Source organism: Nilaparvata lugens, chromosome 3 (genome assembly GCF_014356525.2).
Source record: "Nilaparvata lugens isolate BPH chromosome 3, ASM1435652v1, whole genome shotgun sequence".
Lineage (NCBI taxonomy): Eukaryota > Metazoa > Arthropoda > Insecta > Hemiptera > Delphacidae > Nilaparvata > Nilaparvata lugens.
The window spans coordinates 19,849,341-19,870,239 of record NC_052506.1 but is presented as its reverse complement, the minus strand read 5'-3'; the positions used below and the strand labels follow the sequence as shown (position 1 = coordinate 19,870,239).

General features: G+C 33.8%; 1 protein-coding gene across 1 annotated transcript in view; it reads right to left on the bottom strand.

The window, feature by feature from the left end:
* LOC111050859 (neuroligin-1-like) overlaps positions 1 to 20,899 on the bottom strand; it is a 155,450-nt gene that overhangs the window by 106,696 nt on the left and 27,855 nt on the right. The window contains exon 2 of the mRNA XM_039423220.1: positions 13,495 to 13,647. Coding sequence (XP_039279154.1) covers positions 13,495 to 13,647 — 153 coding nt within the window. The remainder of the gene's footprint in view (positions 1 to 13,494; positions 13,648 to 20,899) is intronic.

The window sequence follows — 20,899 nt, the reverse complement described above, 5'->3', positions numbered from 1 at the left end:
GCTCGATCGCTGCGCTGGATTACACCGAGTAATCCTTGTAGTTGTGTTAGTAACGATGCCGCCGGAATTAAGAGTGATTGATTGTGGGGTCTGGAAGACCGCCAAACATCCTCCAAAGTATCTGCTGAGCCTGATCAGGCATTCGGCTCTAATTAATTGTTTCGTACACCGTGATATTGGTATTTGTCGCTATCCCAACAGGAATGCTCCACTGACGCCCAACAAATAGCTACTCTATAAATTTCTCTGCTTCATAGTTTGTTTCTCTTGTGCTCAGGTGAATTTGCTCAGAATAAACTGTAATAGGATTGTGAACAATGATAGTAGAGTTGATTAGTATATATTTTATAGATATTGTACATTTATGTGATTGTATGATAAGGGATCAAATTTCCTTGTATACCTCCCATACTTTCTCTTTCAAATAAACAAGCTAGTATAGTTTGGTACTTCTCGTGCTGAGACAATTTGCCCTGGAAGCAAAGATAGTACGTGAGCATTCATAATATCTGGAATATCGATTTGCCAATAACTACGTAGTTGAATCATCATATAATATTATAAACATGATTTTATGAAGATTATCATCGGAATGACACGTAATGTTTCAATAACGTTCCAGAAAATTGAATCCGGCATTATAACTTAAAAGTTATAATTCTATGGAAGAGAATTGTGAATTTCCATTCAATATAGTTAAGAGATTGAGTGGTAAAATATGATAATGCATACTATGATGGAGGAAATTGGTATGGAATCTGGAGAATAGACCTATTCAGAATTGAAAATATGGTATGAAATGTGATAGGAATCTATAAGAAAATTACTGGAAAGATGAACTTAACTTCTCCACATTATTCCGTTCTCATTCAAATGAAACAACATCTTTAGCAAAATTCAATTGACTTCATCAGTATCATAAACAAGTTATCTTAAACATTTTCGATTAATTCTTAAAGTCTAGGACTTCAGAGTTGAATTGAGGCTTTGAATACATATCCCTATAATAATTATCCATGAGCTGCTGCTATTATACAATTCTGCATATACAATTCTCAATTGAATGTCAACTGAAGCAGCTAAAAGAGTCGCAAAACTCCATCCATTCCGAGTTCATAACTATCATGAATTGATAATTAAAAAATGAAACACCCTATTCCCTTACAGTATGAGGCATTTATAATACTGCACTGGTATTTACAGCTCCACAGCTTGGTGATTCTATACTACGAAATTCTATTTTACATGGGCCTACCTCCCAATTCAAATCCAGGTACCACACAATTAAGCCAGCGTTTTGCCGATAAGCTATGAAGGGAAATGGGAAGTCTAATAATAGATTTAGAACCAGCATGATTTGCGAGCGGTTGATTTTGGACCATTATGGATGAGGTGTGGTGGGAAGGGTTGGGAGGGGGATCGATTGGTGAATCACTTATTCCAGATGGCTTCCAGCCCTTGACTTCTATTCGTGACGTCACTACTTTGTGTGCTAATGGGATATCACTGATTCCGCCAACCCATCAGTGCCCAACTTTTCACGGTTTTGCATATTCAGAGATATTCAATTAATTCTCTTTTGCATATCAGACGCCATAAGTGAGCTGCTCTTCCTTCCATGGCCAGCCTTTCTAAATCTCAAATTCGTCTAATAAAAAAGTTTCCACTGGATTGAATAATTGGATGAGCTCACTTACGTTTTAATCGCAAATAGGTTCTTTGTATAGTCAACTAAGTGGTTGATTGACTTGATTAACAGCAGACGGTTTCTTTCCTCAAGTTTTTCTTCTGAATCACTTTCAGCAAGCCGATTCACATCCAATCATCAATAAAATCAATATCTTCTAAGAATTTTCCTACTGAGGGTGATGCCCACATATGCATTAGGTTTCTGTCTATGTGAGATGACTGAAATTACAGTTTTGTTAGGTCCATTGTAATAGAATCAATATGACATGGACGTTTGATCATCTCATCAATTCACCAACGCACTTTCCATTATTCACGCGCAAGCAGAAAGCTCATGTAGGCATCATCCCCAAAAAAATGATAAAAATCGATGTTACGAAGCGACGTTTTCCATGACAAAAACACATTGAATTTCTGTTATATGTTGTCACGTTATTTTTTGTAATTAAATAAAGATTAGCCTCCTGCTTGGCATCAATCGGTAGAGCATGAGAAATATTTCAATAATTATAAAATCTGATCGTGGTTTTACTAGGATATAGTCTCATAAAAATCTTTATAGGCCCAGATATGAGCTTCCACAATAATACTGATAATTTATAAAAAAAATATATATATATAAAACTTATATCCTATAGTAATGAGGAATAAAATGAATCGTACACCATAAAAAATTTGATACATATATTAACAAATATCTCAAAAAATAAGTCAAAACAAAAATATATAGAGCGACAGGAATATATAATATAACAAGAAACGAAATCAATAAAATATCACAGATTAATATTATTCTTTAAGTTCTATAGCACGAAACGCTACCATGTGCTTTCATTTTTATGATCATATGCATTTATTCGCATGTAGCTTCGATATCAACTTGCTGATACTTGTCGTCTTGGACAATTCTATTTCGAGTATAAATTTCTTAAATCAGCATGATAAATTGACAAACCAATAATCCAAATATATATATCAAATTCTATGGTTTCCAATAGATTTCTTTATAATAAATATTTTTATCTCAGGGTGCGAGATTCGGCATCTGACGGAATAGATAGATCAATTCATCTAGTGAATCAGAGCTACATTATATTATCACAAATTATATTGCAGAAATTAATGATCATATGAATATTGTATTAACAGCCTAGAACTTAGTGTTCTTTGATTGATGGATCTTTTAATATATGGATTGATTCGTTACTATCTAATAAAATACCTTTTATACTATCTTTACTTGCGCAAGTATTTTTACCATATTCTTAATTTATAAAAAAAAACCTTTCGACGAGCTAGCTTTGATTCTTATTTCATTTCGAAGCACTGAGGGCGCCCTATCACTATTTTGAATATTTTTCACTCACGTGCTGGAATTTTCTATGAGCTGCTGATGTCGATCCAAACTCCTGGTGGTCCTGGATTATTTGTAGCCGGAGTTGTCTCTTCTAAGGGGTTAAAAAATTATTTAAAATGACTTCTGCTTTACTTTAGCATCACAAAGTCTTATGAAAAAATTTAGAAATTCGATTTAACTTTAAGCTATTAAAGGTATAGTAAGATATTACGCTCTATAATTTTTGGTGACATCTCATGGTGGTCGTTGGCAGGCAAGTGTCGAAATTCTCTTTTCCAATTCACAATTTTCCTTTCCGATTTCCAAATTTATATAAAATTTAAATAATCTTTTCCTCCGCCATTCATGGCTCAAATAGACCGTACCAAACTATTAGATTATTACTTATGTTATATCTTTAATAATTTATTTGCCTTCGGGCCGTATCCAAAACATAAACTGCACAATAATAATTCATAAATTCTTATCATTTGTAGAAATATATACAAATATATTTGAATCGGCTCACTATTGCCGCCTATCAATTGCCACCATTTGATTTGTGCATGCAAATTATTATAGTATTCATGCGCCTAGTAACCTCCTACTTCCTTAATACATTTAATTATTTTTGTTTGGGTTTTTTAATATGCTTTTTACATGCAAAGTAATTTTATAAAGGTTATAGATTGATTCTTTTATTACAACAATTAGCCACGTGTAACCTTTGGTTCCTCAAGTTGAATACTGTTCCGCTACAACAAGTTTCTGCCAAGGTGTTTGGTCAGATTCTACGTTATGCAACTCGGTCGATCATTAGGTCGCCGATCAGTAGATGTTTTACGCCTAACCTCAAATTTTCAATATTTTATATAATATTATACAGGTAGCAAAAATTATTTTCATTCCTATTGGGCTGTTGTACAATTTGGCCATGAAGCCTGATATTATCTGATCTTTAACGTTATCATCTTTGGCGATATTATTTCACTTAGACCTATAAATTTCTTCAAATAGGAATTTTTATTTATCCATTCGGATTTTGAACGTTACAATGTATTTTTCTCAAATTTTGCAGAAAATTCTTCAAATTCACCACAAAATATAGGCCACGTTTTATCAGCTGTAATTCAATATTGATAAAAATAGAGATAGACGCAAATCATGCTTCCTTCACTGAAGATTTACGAAGCAATACTAGAAGAATCCAATAGGACTTTCCAAATTATTGCAGAAGGCTAAAAATATTCTACCGATACGATATTATATATCATGTAAATTGTATGAGCATGATGTAATATTATGTTGACAGGATAAACATGAGTGAACATGATACACATGAGAACATTTTTTTTTGTTATTTCCAATATCTCATAGAAGACACCAAATTCATTGGCATTTTCAACTGTATTTTTTCGATGTAGTGATGATCTACCACTCTTCAATCTGATCAGTTTGAATGAAATAATCAAGTACACTTAATGCAAAGGACTGGGTATAGACCGATAAAACAATAGTATAGAATCTGTTATCTTTTGTTGATGAAATATGTATTCAATCGATAAGAATTTTGAAACAATCTGCAAGTGAATTGATTGAGGACAATAGGTTAATCAAGTAAACCTGACGTATCTACTTTCGAATATTTCTAAAACTGAAATCAATTGTCAGATATTTAGAAGGAATTAGTATGTGAAAGGAGCATAATATAGAATATCCAGGAGACTGGAAGTTGGGCTAATCATTATATTGGGAAGGAATCATCATCTGAAAGTATGGAATTGAAAGTAAAAGAGCTTGTGTGTGATACGAATATATGAATTGGTAGCGAGAACGAATGGCTAAAACATGTCGAAAGAGCAAACTGAAAGTACAAACAGTGCCTGATATTGTAGGAAAAGGGGAGCAGAAATGGATCTCCGTACATCGCAAATAATGCAATAAATGTAATCTGACATGATGGATCGTGCGGCGGCCCGGATCGTGCAAATCCTTGAATGAATAATCTGTGCTCTGGTAATTTGTTGCACTCAGTAACCTCCTCTCCGCGGAATCCCACGTCAGCAAGAGTCAGAAAATTGATTCCAATGTCTCAACCTTCTCGGCTGAACTTTCATTTCAGTTGTGAGCTCTGAAATGTTATCGAGAAATACGTTGAGGTTCGGAATTCACTAAAACATGTGTTTAAATATATGATCGAATGTGTAGAATAGAATAAGATCATAGATTTCCTGTCAGAATTGGAACATTTCAGGATAATATCCAATCATAAGCCATACACTTAGCTACTGAATCAATGATTCACAACTATCAAAAATTGCATTTCGATATTTATGATTAATTATTGGTACTACAATAATGTCAGTATCTTATCGTAAATATCCCATTGCATTCACCATTCAATAACTTAACTTCTAACTTGAGAAATACGTAATGAATTTTCTGAGTTGAGATGAGATTAATTTTAGGGAAGAGCTGTGATGGATTTCCATTGAGTGTTGAGACCTCCAAATATGTTCAGATCTATACTTTTTATTTCATTTTTATATTGATGTGAATCTACACGATTAATAAGAATCACCGGATCAATTCAATTTAACATCAATCAGTTTAGAATTTAATTCTAGTTCAATCTGTTAGAAAGTTGAGTTCAATTTGTGTTATTTAGACTAACGTCTGAATTTAGCCGATCAATGAATTTCAACAAACATCGATTCAATGACCATTATCCATTAGTTTTAACGATCAACAATCCCAAGAAATGAACAATGGTTCAAATATTGTTCCGCTCCCCTAGCCATTCTATGGCATGCATATAGTTCGCACTGGTGTAAAACTATGAAATTTCAATTACATTTGAATCTCATAAATAAATATAGTTATTCATATGAAGTACAAAGTTGTATTGGTTCCAAGAAGAAAGCAGAAATGTAAATCCTGTTCTAGGAAAGAGAAATTGTATTTCAAATTTGGCTGGTCTTCCAGGATTCACGTGAAGTTGATTTCGAGTCAAGCTTGGATGAGATTCATATGTTGCACAAATTCCAATGATGAAGTGCGGAGGCAAAGCTGTATAATTCAGAGTTAAGACCCACACCTCTAGCGATTCGAGCGGTGACTAGTTCGTGCTTAATTCTCAGTTTTAATCCCGTGAAAAGCTTCGCACACGCTAATGCAAATTCTGCCCTTCACGGCTTTTTCTACAGAGCAAGCGGCCGATTTTCGAATGTCAGGGCTTTTTTAACGGCAGTGATGATGCAAGAATCACAGCCCAACTAGCTATACAGGTAACTTTTCATCAAAGTTAGCACCGAAAATGTGGCAAAGTTTATTAGTATTCATAAAACGGAAATTCTTGTCGGCTGAAAATAGCCTACGGGCCTACACAAAAATGCAAATCACATCGATGGTGTTACAACCTTATTATTCATAATTGTGTGTGAAACGTTCCAGAAACTCATTAACACAAATTGCATATTTTTGATCAAGCTCGATAATGTGCCGAATATTTATCAATATTTTAATAGATTTTTGCTAAGATGAGCAGTTCTGCTCCACTTGATTGATTCTTTGTCATTTTCAGCTGTTCATATTCATTGTTAATAGAACAGATCAATCAGAACAGATTCAATCACAACTCTCATTGAATCAAAATGAATTCGGATTTATTCCACGATTTAGTTTATAGAAATTACTATTTCAAAATTGAATTGATACTAACTGACCACAAAATGCTCGTAACGGATTGGAACTTTTGATGAATCATTACAATTTTAGAGTGAACAAAATTTCATCTCTGCTTTATTCTCTACTTCAGGGTGTGAATAAATAATATCAAATAATATTTAGTGAAGAAAACCTTTTTTTCAAAATCAACATTAGAAAGTGATCAATGGGAGTGAAAAAATTGAAAACGTTGGACCTATACAAAATAATGCTTTTTTAGTATTATTAAATATTATTAGTATTCACTGAATGGCTTTTTTGAGTGAATATCCATTATTGTTTGGTTAAATATCAATAAATTATTTGATTGAAATATTCTTACTTGGAATCGCCATTTGAAAGTGTTCAGTGAGAGTGAAAATATTCCAAAACATTGAAAACGTACGAAACGACATTGAAACGAGTTTTCTTTTGGAATTAACATTACAAAGTGATAAGTAGGAGTGAAAACATTCCAATTTTTTTTATTATTTTATTCATTGATTGTATAAAATAATACAGTTATGATCTAGGCTGAGCCTGTGCTATTTCTCTCCAAAAACTTTGATAAAATGTTAATGTTGCCCAAAAGATAAGGTTATGTAATCACACACTGCTTCGTCACTTGATTTTCGGTCCAAGAAAGATTATTTAAAATTTTGAATTTCAAAGGTTGATTTTATACTCTAAATAAATATTACAGAATGTATCACAATAAATTAAAAACTTTAGAAATATTGCACTTATTTAAAAAAATTGAATACAAAATCAAAAACCTACTCACTGAATAGTCCAATGAGATATCCTATACACTGAAAACGTTGGACCCATCTAAAATAATTAATGGTATTCCTGAACTAATATCCATTATTGCTATAGATTAACATTGATAAGATATTGTTTTGAGATATCCTTACTTGAAATCAACATTAGAAAGTGATCAGTGCAAGTGAAAACATAGAAAACGTCAGATCCATCTGGAATAATTGAGATGAGATCTCAAATAGAATGAGTTTGGGTTTTACTTCTTGGCACAATGTTCCACGATTGAGTTTTCATGCGAAGCGGGTTGATAATGAACTTCTGGAGTGCCTCCCAGCTCACAGCTCTGTACCGCACCGCTGCTTGCTAGATGGACTCAACCTTTCCCCTGTAGTTCAATTCAAACACCAACGCTCGTCAGGCCTTGTTTTGGCCAGAAACTCCAAGAGAGACTGATAATTTGATTCGCTAAGATGATTAGTGAAGAATAACTAGATTGTGAGAAATGGAAATGTCTGTTCGGAATGAGGCCGAGTCTGTTATCGATTTCAAAAATGAATTTTGAAGTCAAACGAAAATAAAATTATTGAGAAAACAAATGAGAGTCTTGAGACAGCCGAGACGAATGATGCTGCATGTAATTTATAATATGGATCAGTGATTTGTGAGAGTGTATGATCAGAATATTTTTATATGAGATGTGTAGCCTTATTTCAAGGATCATTCCTAGAGATCAGTCAGTTTAAAGTTTAGTACTTCAATACTACAGTATTCAACACTTTTATTATTCCAGACCATATATTATGATGAAAATAAATTGATTGGAAGTATTATCGTGTAATAATAAGTTTGAATCTGATATAAAGCTTGCGGAGGATTTATGCGATCTAAAATCAAAGATTTTGTCATCTTAGTTAATGTATTTCTCATAGCATCTGAATTTTTTTTTTTTTGAATTTTCCATGATTACTTGACAGGCTCTGGCAATGAATAGGGAAGGAACATGCTGAATATGATTTATATGATGAAACAACATAGCTCAATAAAAAATATTCAGAACTTAGAACATTTCTGAAAACTACCTGATAAATTCAGTAAAAAGTAATACCCCACAGAATACAAGTTCAATAGAAATATTTTATACTCCCAATCTATTCTATACATATAAAGCGAGCAATGCGAAATTTTGGTGATGTAAATTGTTATTTGAAAATGAATTGAGAGAAAATTATAGAAATACGCCGCATTATGACAATGATTCATCATAAATGAATTACAGTGGAAACACCGGTGGAAATCGAATGAATAGAATCAAATTAATAGTAAGGTGAATCAATATTATTATCTGAATCTGGAATAGGATTCATAATTTTCAACTTATGTTTGGACCGGTTCGTATATTAATAGCAAATTTGCTTCTCATCCCACATCAACTACATTAGCTGTTCCACCTCATTATATTTAGAATAGCTGATAAGTTTTGCAATTTGACCCCGTGCATGAATGCAGTTCAAATATGAGTACGAGTTCAATTTTACGGAAATAGATATTGTAAATGATGATGTGTGTCCGGTCAATGGTTTTCAAATAACACAGAGATGAGAGATGTGAGTTTTCCCACGAACAATACTCGCACGCTTAATGAGAATGTAGGTCTGCAGTCAGCGTGCTCCAATAAATACCTGAACTTGAATAATGAGAATACAGCGACAATTGAGCTTCTGTTACTTTTCCAGGTCATAAAGCTTCCATTATTATAAACTGTGCAGTTCGTTTGAAATGCTATGCTTTGACCTTCCACACTACCATGGAGTAATGAACAACATGGTAGTGAACAATATCACTCTTTTCTGGGACACTACATAACCTCTCTATTCAATATTACAACTTGTAATTATTATCAGTCAACCTATCAATTAGGTTCCACTTTATTCAACTGTAAATGAGTTGATGTAGCTTTGAAAAGCTGCTAACTTTCATGGACTGTATGTTGTCAAAGGAAGCATACCGGAATTATACGTGTTATCTTTAATTACTATTCAGTGAATATATTCATCATATAGAGCTACAATTGAAAATCAATGAAGCTGAGGGAGAAGATATACACATTCGATGGTAGAGTCGGTGTTCATATTAAATTTATCATGCTTCTCATGAGAACGATTTCCCTATTGGATACAATATTGATAATAATAGTTACTAAACAATTAAATTTAAAACCTCCAATATATAGGTTGAGTATATTAGCTTAATTACAATTTCAGACGTGGTATATAACTATTGCAATGTTGAACGACAATGAATGTATCTATTTATTCAATACTGGAACACGTGCGTCTACTCCACTTTGCTTTATCATGGCTTCAGATGTGGAATTTCCATTGATTTAATTTGTGATATCATGAGGTCGAGTTTGTAACGTATTAAATTTTGATAAGCAAGCAAAATCGCTAATGGAAAGAATTTTTATAGGTCTGGAGCAAACAGCTGCTCTATTATCGCTTAGTGCGATAGCAACAAGTGAAAGATTAGATAATAATGGGTACCATGGCTAAAATTAGAACAGCCGAATAGAAAATAATTTTATTTGCTATTTATTATATTATATAGAATATTGAAAATTTGAGGTTAGGCTATAATACCTACTGGTCGGCAACCTAATAATCGATCAAGCCGTATAATGTGAAATCTAGCCAGACACCTTGGCAAAAATTTGTTGTAAACAAATAGTATTCAACTAGAGGATTTGGTAAGCACATGGCTACTTGTTGTAGAGGGAAAAACAACTTATAAATTCCAAAAATATTTATTATTCGTAATGAACATATATAAACCACAAAAAAAAAAAAAAATGAAAATATTAAGGAAGTAGGATATTCATAGGCGCATGGATACATTTGTGAAATTTGCATGAACCAATCAAATTACAGTAATCGATGGGCGGATATAGTGAGCCAATTCAAATTTATCTATAAATATTTTTATAAATGATAAGAATTTATAAGTTATCACTACTCAGTTTATGTATCGGATATGGTCCGAGTAATTATAAAATATAATACCTAAGATATAGGTAATAATTTAGCAGATTGGCACGGACTATTTGATCTTTTTAATGGCGTAGTTACTGAATATTTAAATGTATGCAAATTTGTAAGTCAGAAGTATGATTGTAGAAAATAAGGGTAGGACTTGCCCACTTGCCTGCCAGACACTGCCATTGGAACGCCACTGAATTTTATAGAGCACAAGTCCCTTTGTTGAATTGTACATTTAAAAGACTTAAAGTTTAAATTCATTAATTTATTTGTATAAGGCTTAGTGATGCTGTATTAAAGCATAAGTCATTCAAATATTAATTTATTCCCTTGGAGAGGACGACTTCAGCCACCAAAAAATCCGGGACGACCAGGAAATTCGGATCGCCACCATCGTCTTGTGAAAATTCAGCACGTGAGTGATAAATTACCGAAATATATAAATTTCGGGCGCCCTCAGTGCTTCGAGTGAAACAAAAATATAAAAAGCTAGCTCGTCGGAAAGGTTATAAATATTAAAAATTGTTATAAAACTTGCCCAAGTCTTAAAAGGTACAAGAAACATATATTACTAGTTAAATGAATTATATCAAATGCATATGTCTAAGGATACACAGATTAAAGAAATATTTTAATTTAATATTATAATGAATAAATGCTCACTAAATCATTAATTTTGTTAGCAAATTGTAAAGATATAAATGTAGCTCTTGTTCAATGGATAAATTAACTTATCTACTTCCACCAGAGGCCGAACCTTAAGCCCTGAGAGATATAAATATATTGAGAAATATACTGAGATCTATACATATTATTATATTTGAGATTTATGATTTATCAATTGATTATTTTTATGATTTTTGGAAAGGAGATATATAGTGAGATTTTTAAATCGACAAGCAGCAGCAAGTCGATATCTAAGCTGCATAGAATAAATTCACAATACAATACAAAGCACAAGATACATAGACAACATATCTAAAAACAGATTTGTGAATATTTTCCCCACATAGACGGATCTGTGTGTGGGGAATGAGTAACAGTACAAGAAGTAGCCTAAAATAAAATAATAATACGTATAATATATCTATTTATATATATGAAAGATAATAATAATAATACGAAAGAAAAATCCTATCAGTAAGCAAGGTCAGAGAAGAAAGATATTGAAGAGAAAGAAAACTATAACTTTCCATGTAGTAACGCTTAATAGATTAAAAGAAAAGGCGAACGAAAGAAGAAAAAATGAAAAGGGGGAAAATCAGCAATAGATGCAGATGTGAAAGATTGTTAGATGGAAATAAATGGTGACAAAAGATTTCTCGGTACTGAGAAAGGCAAGAGAAGAGATGATAAAATGCATACGATTAATGAAGTAAAAGCACATGGTACGTTTCGTGCTAAAGAACTAGTGAGCTAATCTGTGATATTTCATTTTTGATTTATTTGTTCTTATTTTTATTATTTTTGCTTGTTGCTCTATATATTTCTACATTTCTTTGTTCGTTGATATTTTCCTGTACAATATATGTATCAAATTTTTTATGGTGTACCCTCTATTTATTTCCCCACTGCCATGCATGACCAATTTCATATTTATTTATCAAGTTACCAGTATTGAAGTATTAAGAAAATTACCATCCGACTTTATTCTTCACCGAATAAGTTGGTTTAGACAGCGATATTTAGCATTGATAATCAAATCTTTGGAAATAATACGTTCCAGAGATTTATATAAATTGTCCAAGAGCAGTGAATTGCGGGAGCTCCTGGGCGAGCCTATAAGAGTTTTGTCTAATTTGTATCCTAAGAACCACAACCAGAGTTGTATAGTTTTTTACTCATGCTTTACCAACTGCAGCCAAGCCAGGCAGACTGTTATTCACAAAAATAACGTTACAAGTTGTAATATATATAATTACAATACAATTGAGTATGTTTTACAATGTAGGCTCATATACACGACATTATTGACTTGGTTCCAGTTAAAGAATTCCCATCGATATAATATTGTAATATTCAGTTGTGAAGTTGATGTTGTGGTGGGTTGTTGTTAGGTTGATAGGTTTTTGTGTCAGTTTCTTTCTATCCTGAATAGAAACACTAGATATTGTCCAAACATAGATTCATTAAAAATCGAGATAAACGGTTGTTACACCATTATCAATTTCTGGTGAACTAAATCTACAAGTAGAGAGCAATAATATTTATACTAACGGTCGAGCAACGCTATTGGTGGACGCCTTGACCAACACACGTCAGCGATTGGTCTAAAACAACCATTTTGTTTTGTCTGAACCGCTTATTGAAGAGGGGTTTGTCTAGACCAATCGTAGACGTTCACATTGATAGGCCAATGACTCCACCAACAGCGTTGCTCGACCTTTAGTACATGAAATACTTTTATTTGTATACAAAATAAGGCTGCTCTTCACTTGTTGTCAAGTCTACCAGAGATTGATAATTGTCTCACAATTTATATCAATATCGACACCAATTTTCATCAATAAGCGAAACCGATATCTAGATTTTATTCAATCTGTGGTAGGACAATACTTAGTTTTATTATTCAGTATAATAATAATAATAATAATAATAATATCGAGTGACCTGGCTGGCTCAGGTCTGGTGTCAGAGTTTTCAGGTCGCAACTGATCAATTTCAGAGCCTCTGACATGACTTAACGACTGCTTTTTAGGCAGCCGGGACCGACGGCTTAACGTGTCCATCCGAAACACGGGAGTGGCCCGAGATAAATATCTTGCCCGGGCCGGGATTTGAACCCGGGCCTCTGAATCATAAAGCCAGCATCTGATCCACTCAGTATAACTCAGTATAACGATAGTGATATGATTAACTATCTATTTATAAATACCTATAATTCTTTCTACTACTATCATGTAAATATGATCGTATCATATGAGATTCATACATCGATTCATGAGAAATTATAATTCGACTCACCCAATATCCCCAGACGATAGTTGACTGTGACAGCAATAATGTGCCCGAAGCTGGCCAGTACGCTTCCGTCGTACACATTCCCGGAGTTCCATTCGTAGGACTCGCCATGCACGAACACCACAACTGCATAGGGAGCATCCACTCCTCTGCTTCCTGAAATCGAGTGCAATTCACAATATAATCAACAACCGCAATACAGCATCATCAACCAAAAGTCAATCTCCATATTTTTGCATACTTCAATTCATGTATCTCAATTCATTGACATTTTTCTGCTTTCTTGATTGTTCACTCTTTCTTCACTGTTTGTGGGAATATATTTTTTTTAAGATTATAATTTCAAAATTATTTGAAATGATATGTGAGGAAAGAAAACGGTTTGACTCAGTGGTCGCACTGATAGGTTATCGCTAAGATAAGGTAAGAATCATGTGCCTAGTACTCCCGTTTGAAGGGTGACCGCTTGAGCCAATTCCTCTGAATATGATTCATGAGTTGTATAATCGCTTTCGGTGGTTCAAAGCCCACCTAAAACTGTGTAGGTCTATTTATCTCCCCTTATCATCCGTCTCATCAAAATTTGTATAAATTTGTATTTAATTTTTGTGAATAGAAAACTATTTTATTTGACATGATCATTATCCGCAAACAAGCCTAGAGCTCATGTGGGCATCACCCTCAAAAAAAAATTATTTCATGATCACTCTCTTAGATTAATTACTATCGAGAATCATTGTGATATTTCAGCACTCATCCCCGAGTAAAATGAAATAAATAAGACACTGATGTTGTCATTACTAATATAATATTATTTTTATGGTATTGACAATATCAGTATCTTATTTTTCTTATCATGGAGAAATACCGCAACATCTCTTTCCATAGAATCAATTTTTCATACCAAAGTATCAATTCATTTTGAAAAAAAAATCATCTGTTTCCTTGATGATTTATTTTTATAATAACTCTCATATCATCAGTGTCACATGAGGCTTGTCGATGATCGTTAAGAATGTGAACATTCGAGAATTGGACTGGTTTCTTGAATATGACTGTCTCAAGAACAGTCTAGAGGCATGATTTGTGAACGGATTTGACGTTGCGATTCTTGACTCTACCAGGAGAGCGAGTGATTCAAGATTGTGGCAATGATCGGCGAGCTTAGAAACATTGCCCGGATCAGCTAGTAGAGAAAACCTCAGCGCATGTGTTGGTCTCAACTATCGAAGGAATTATTCTTCTTGATAAATTGCTCTGGTGATTGGAGTTTCTCAATGGTTACCGTACAGAAATTTCATCTCTGTTGGGTTCGAACGCCGGAGTTGTATCGACGTGGAGGAAATCTGTCTCAGTCTGAATGGCAAACAAGGCCATCCATCAATCGGCGCTCTCACTCTCTCACTTGTGCACGTCAAGCCGGCGACGAAGCGTTAAGAAGGGCGCGTTATGGGCTTGGAGCCTGTCGCTCGCCGAGAAATACTATAAATTAACCACTCTTGTGAAGGATTGAGGAGGTGACACTCGGCACTGATAAAATCCCCAAATCGTGTACAAAGTTCCCAGTTAATCTGCGCCTGATTCACATCCCACGCCCCGACCAGATTCGTTCGCAAGATCTGTCTTACTTGCAGCAAGACAAATTAGGCATTCGATGTTCTAGTGAAAAAGGTCCATCAGAATCACTGTTCAAGTCGCACTACATTTGTCTATTCAAAAGAGAGACATGTGCGATTTGTTAGGCTGACACATTTAGTTGAGAATAATCCTGAAAAATTGTATTGAAAAAATTTGGTAGAAGAATTTCTCAATGGTTAAATTAAGTGCGAGTATTCTAATCTATTGTTATATGTGTGCATTATCAAAAATTATAAACACATTTCAAATAATATTAACATATCACTATTAAAACGCCAAAACCGAACATCCCTAACCTCTCTTTCTACTTTTTTAACCCAATTGAACAGAACCTTTCAGGCTATGATCACGCACAAATTGAAATCTGGCATGCAATATTGTGGCACTCCCGTTCTATTGTATGCAATATTAATTACTTTGATCATATAACTATTGTAACAATGATATGGTCTAAATGTACTTGTATTCATTACTTATCGCAGATTCTTGATTCTGCAAGTGGTTTCAGATTGAAATTAGAAATTCAGAAATTGAAATTCAGATTGAATAGTTGTAGATGAAAATGAAAGCTAGAAACATTTATTCTCCATTCATTCAATTCTTATCTAATTGTTGATGATAGTAAAAATCAATACATCTGAATTTCCAATTTTCCTAAATAAAATTTCACATTCTCAATAGAATGAAAACATGTTTGAGTTTTCATTCACATTAGGTCTTCTTCACTTTTGTGACAATCCAATAAAAATGTTTTAAAAAGGTATAATTTTAGTCATATTGGAGTGAGAGAATCTCAATATTGACAAAATGTTGAGATTAAAAGATTATGATCTCTATCATCTTTGAATTCTTGTATATAATCTACATCTTCATGTTCTCTAGATTCTAATACAGCCACTTCGAGCGTAAAAGTAGCCGTGTTTCTTCCACTTATAAAAATCAGCCGTAAAAAATTCAACGAGATTCTGTAATAAGATTTTGTTGATCCTCATAGCGTACCGTAATTGACATGGCTTGGATGAAATTAAAATTTTTCTCACTTTGAACTCCATTCAAAGATTATTTTTCTCCAAAGAATGCGGCCTCTAATATTTCAACAGAAAAAGTCTTCTTACAAAAGACTAATCTTTTCAAGAGTTCAGAGCAATATCATTCAACTTTTTCTCAAAGAGTTGGAATATTAGTCGTATTGGAGTGAAAAATGATTTTAAATTAAAATTTGGTCGTTCATATGGACTGGAAAAAAGGAACACGAAAACAATAACTCTGCTGAGTACTTTTTCAATTGATTAGAAAATGTTCGGAGTATTAGAAATATCATCCATTTGATATACTCTTTATAGAGATCAGAATATCATTCTATGGAAGTTTTCATTTCAAACACTCGTAATTCATTCAATAGCCTACAAATTCTGTTTCATAATCGCCATCCATTTTAACAAAGTTAGATGCTGTATGATGCAGTGTGCCACCCATGATAGAAAAAAATACGGGGATCTTCCCTCCCGAGTGATCATGTTAGGCAGGATATATCAAGAATAAAGGAAAACATTTTTTGAAAAAAGTGAAGCCCTCATATAGAAGAATTGTAATCCTGACAGTTCGCTGATGGGGGTTGTGGAGATATTTCATTGGAATGACAATTTTTCAAGTTTCATTGCTTCTAATTCAAAAGTCACCAGCACGATTGTCTTGACAAAGGATTGAAATTGATGAATATGACTGGTAGAGTAGATTGAGGAGAATTTTAGCTTTATAACAGATAAGGAATAAAAGCTGTGACTAGGCTTGCGAGCGATAATATCTATACTAAACCACTTATCCTACCACTACTCAAGTCACTCCTTCCATAATACTGGAGTAATTATAATTTTTTATCTTTTCTGTTGATGAATCAGCTGTTCTCGTTATTTATTGTGGATAATGAATGATAACTCCTGAATTGCACTCCTCTTGAATAGAAATATTTCTCAAAATACTTGTTCTGAAGAAATCCCTAAGAATGAGGCTGATCAGCATTTTTTAGACCGTACTTTACAAGTTGATGAAACAGATTAGAAAGTTATAATGACGGATATTTGTGAGAATGAATCACAAATCTTGAGTTCTTAACAAGGTATCAATGACGAGGAAATCACGAATGTTGGAAAATCACTGAATGATTCCTGATTTGTGAAGCGACGCGTAAAATTGAGAGAGGGAAATCAATGACTTCAGCAGAAGTTCTTCTCCACTGACTTGATGAGCTGCTCATTCCTTATTATAGATTTGAAAATGGGTCTCCAGAAATTCCCGCCTGCCAATAATAATAATAATAATTTTCTATGGATAATGTGAATTCTCCATAAATTTACAATCTTCAACGTTTGCTGTTTTTTCTTGAAACTACTATTTTCAGCTCATATCTTGGACAGAGAGACTTCAAAGCACTCAGGAGTTTTCCCCACAGAGCATTTATGATCGTACAACCCTACCGTTTCCTGCGTTATTGCATAGTATTTTCTTTCCAAGTATTGTAATTCTTCAGCTTCATTATTGCCTTCTCCCATTACCTGTAACCCAAGAACTGAACTGGAAAGTGAACAAAAATTAAGTTGAATTTCAAATTCACCCACTAGTTGGAAGCAGTAGCTGTTCTTGTTGATGAACATATCTTCATTCGTTCAGATCGGAATACATGAAGCCTCATCTACTCTCTCTTTTTAACTTCCACTTTTTCGGTGAACAGTAATCAAGATTTAGTTCCAAAGTCTGCCGATAGATGTCAGTAGTAGCTAGGTGATGTGCATGTCATTAGACAGCATTTCAATCAAATTATTGGAAAGGGAAGTCAATTTTGGGCATGATTCTGTGATTCTTCAAACATCTCCTCCTACTATGATCGTCTCGAGAAAAATTGTAGATTTTGGGAATGAGATTTGATAGTTTTTGATACCCTTTTACGATTTTGTATCCTTCTATATTCAATACAATTTTTCATACTACTTCGTGACACAAATGATTATTTTTATATTGAAAGTGATCTTTGTCACCATTCTTCTATCTCTTCTGTGATCCTTAAGATGATTTTGATATCCAAGGTGATCTTTGGTGATTCTCCATACTACGATGTAATACAGGGACATATTTTCGAATTCCAGGTGATGTTTGATACTATCCTGCATACTGGTTCGTGACAATACTTGTTTAATGATTAATAGTGTGTGGTGGTTGAAGTTTGTCGCCCATTTATCGTTGCTTGTATTCAGACTTAACAAGGCGGTGAGACTCATGACTAAGAAGGCATGGGACAAGGACTAGTAGTTCTAATGGCGGTTTAACACAAGGAACAAGGAAGGTCCGACTAATTAGCACAAAGGAGGGGTTGGAGCAATTAGGCGGCATTTAGTGCAAGCTGCATGCGAAACCTCAACTATTCAGCCTAACATTACTGCCCCCGGCCAAATACTAAATAACAAACGAGTTTATGTTCTGCACTTCTCATATAATGTACCGCACCCGTTAGTCCCAGATCAAGACACCAAGTTCTGCTATGAATTATTGATAAACTTGACCTATTAACGATGGAGAGAATTGAGAAGGTGAGAATCCAGAAAGGAAGCTCTAACTCTGACTTTTTTTTAAATTTTTTATTCGGGAATGATAATCAACTCTACCGGTAAAAATTTACAATCCCAATTGAAAGAAATTTAGCAAAGATTCAAAGGTGCATGAATAAGAGTATTGCTGATAGTTGGTATTGCAAGAGTTTCTGAAGAGTGTCGTATCAGATAATATTCTTTTTTTTTCAATAGAAAGATTCTAATATAAGTACTCGAACATAATATATGAGACATGGCTAAAATTCTATTACGAATATTCGATTCGATTTGAAAGTAATTGGACTGCGATGGGTTGCTCTTTTTGAATCACGTTCAACCAATATATAAGTGCCAAAATTTGATTATGAAAATACAAAGGGTGATGCCCACATAAGCTCTTTGGCTTGTGCGTAGGTAATGAGTGAGAGGGATGATGTTCATAAGAGATGACGACTAATTTTTAGGTAGACGAGACCGACGGTTTATCGTCTTCTCCGAAATACGGAGGAGTAAATTAATTACTGTGGAGAAAGGAAAAACGATACTATTTAAATGGTCAGTAATTCTGTAGAAAAATGAAATTTTTAAAATGCATATACCTGTTCATATTTCAAACTCGACAACAATAATAGTAGATTTTAGAGATAAAGTAGATTTGGCATATCGACGTAGGGAATCAAAACAAATCAATACAGGCTTTTACTTGTGCTTGAGTATTGAGATGAGATAACAGTTTTGTGCTTCGATCTTACACAAAATTATTAAAAGAAAATTTTTCTTTACTATTGAATCAATAAAAGAATAGAAGAATAAACGATAAAGATGATTCGTCATTTAAACCAACGTCCATGCGCAACGATGAAAACTGGAATTGCGATTTCCCAGACCACTTGGCTTTAATCACACACTTCACTCCACTGCAAGCAATAAAATATCCTAAGATGAACTTCCATAAATCAGTGGAAAATCTTCTCCAATCAATGCTTAAGTGTACATGTGAGATGTGAGAAACTGACATCATTTCAATGGTGAGTTACCATTTAATTTATTGTAAGTGATGAAGGAATTTTTCCGTCTCGACTGCTATTGACTACTAGAATTGAAATGACCGCCGGCAGTTCCTTTGAATGCGATTGGAAGCGGTTTTAATGGCACTTCGTCTTGGTCACCCCTCCCTCTTGCCATCACCCATCCATGCCAAGCTCTGTTTGATGCCTCGAATTCATCGTTCCAGATTAATCTTCAAAGGAGAACAGATTCGAGCGAAAATAATCTTTACGCAGTACACTCATCTGGAAGCTTGATTTCCAGTGCGGAATTATTTCGTACAAAAGCTGGAATTTGAAAGATGGAAGATGTACTGAGATTTTGAATGCACTAAACTTTTACTAGCTAATAATGAGAATAGGAGTTCTTCAGCTGATGAAGTTACGGGTAACATGGTTGAGGGTATATAGAGGAAACTTTTCATTCATTTTGCAGTTCCTTGTTGTATGTTATGAAAGCATTATCATAGTTTAAATCAAAGAAGTATTTCTTGGATCAAGCAAGATCATTGTTTATTGTTATTTTGTATACATCTTGATAAAAATAAGAATTATTATTATTAGTATTTGGGAAAGAGTGATGTGAACAATATCCTATTATATTAAGCGATTTCTGTATATCTGGTTATTTTTATATCTGGTTATTTATGTTCAATGGATCTCGAAAACGGCTCTATCGATTCTCACTGAATTTGGAACATAGGCCTAGTAGGTTTATGATATAAAAATTCGTTTGCACTAGGTCTCATCCTTGGGAAAACTCGCTGAACGACATTAGAAGGATAATTCATCCTTGGCTGAAACAGCTGAAACTTTCGACGTCTGTGGATGGTAAAAAGTGAGCGAGTGATTCTGTGGAAAATCAAAATATCGCATCCCCGAAATTCATAAGCTGAAATAGCCAGCTGTAAAATATAAACACGATCATTTAAGAGAATTGGGTTCTGTTTATCAATAAATAAAAATATCGAGCGAAGCTCAGTGCCCCGATATTAATATTGTCATGAGTGAAAAAGATCCTCTCTCCTCTTGTGCGTTGTGCTATCTTGGGCTATCCACTTTTTTGTAAAACTCTGAATTATTGGTCATTCTATGTTGAATTCGCCTATTACATAGAATAGTGGATATCCTGGAATCTTCCAG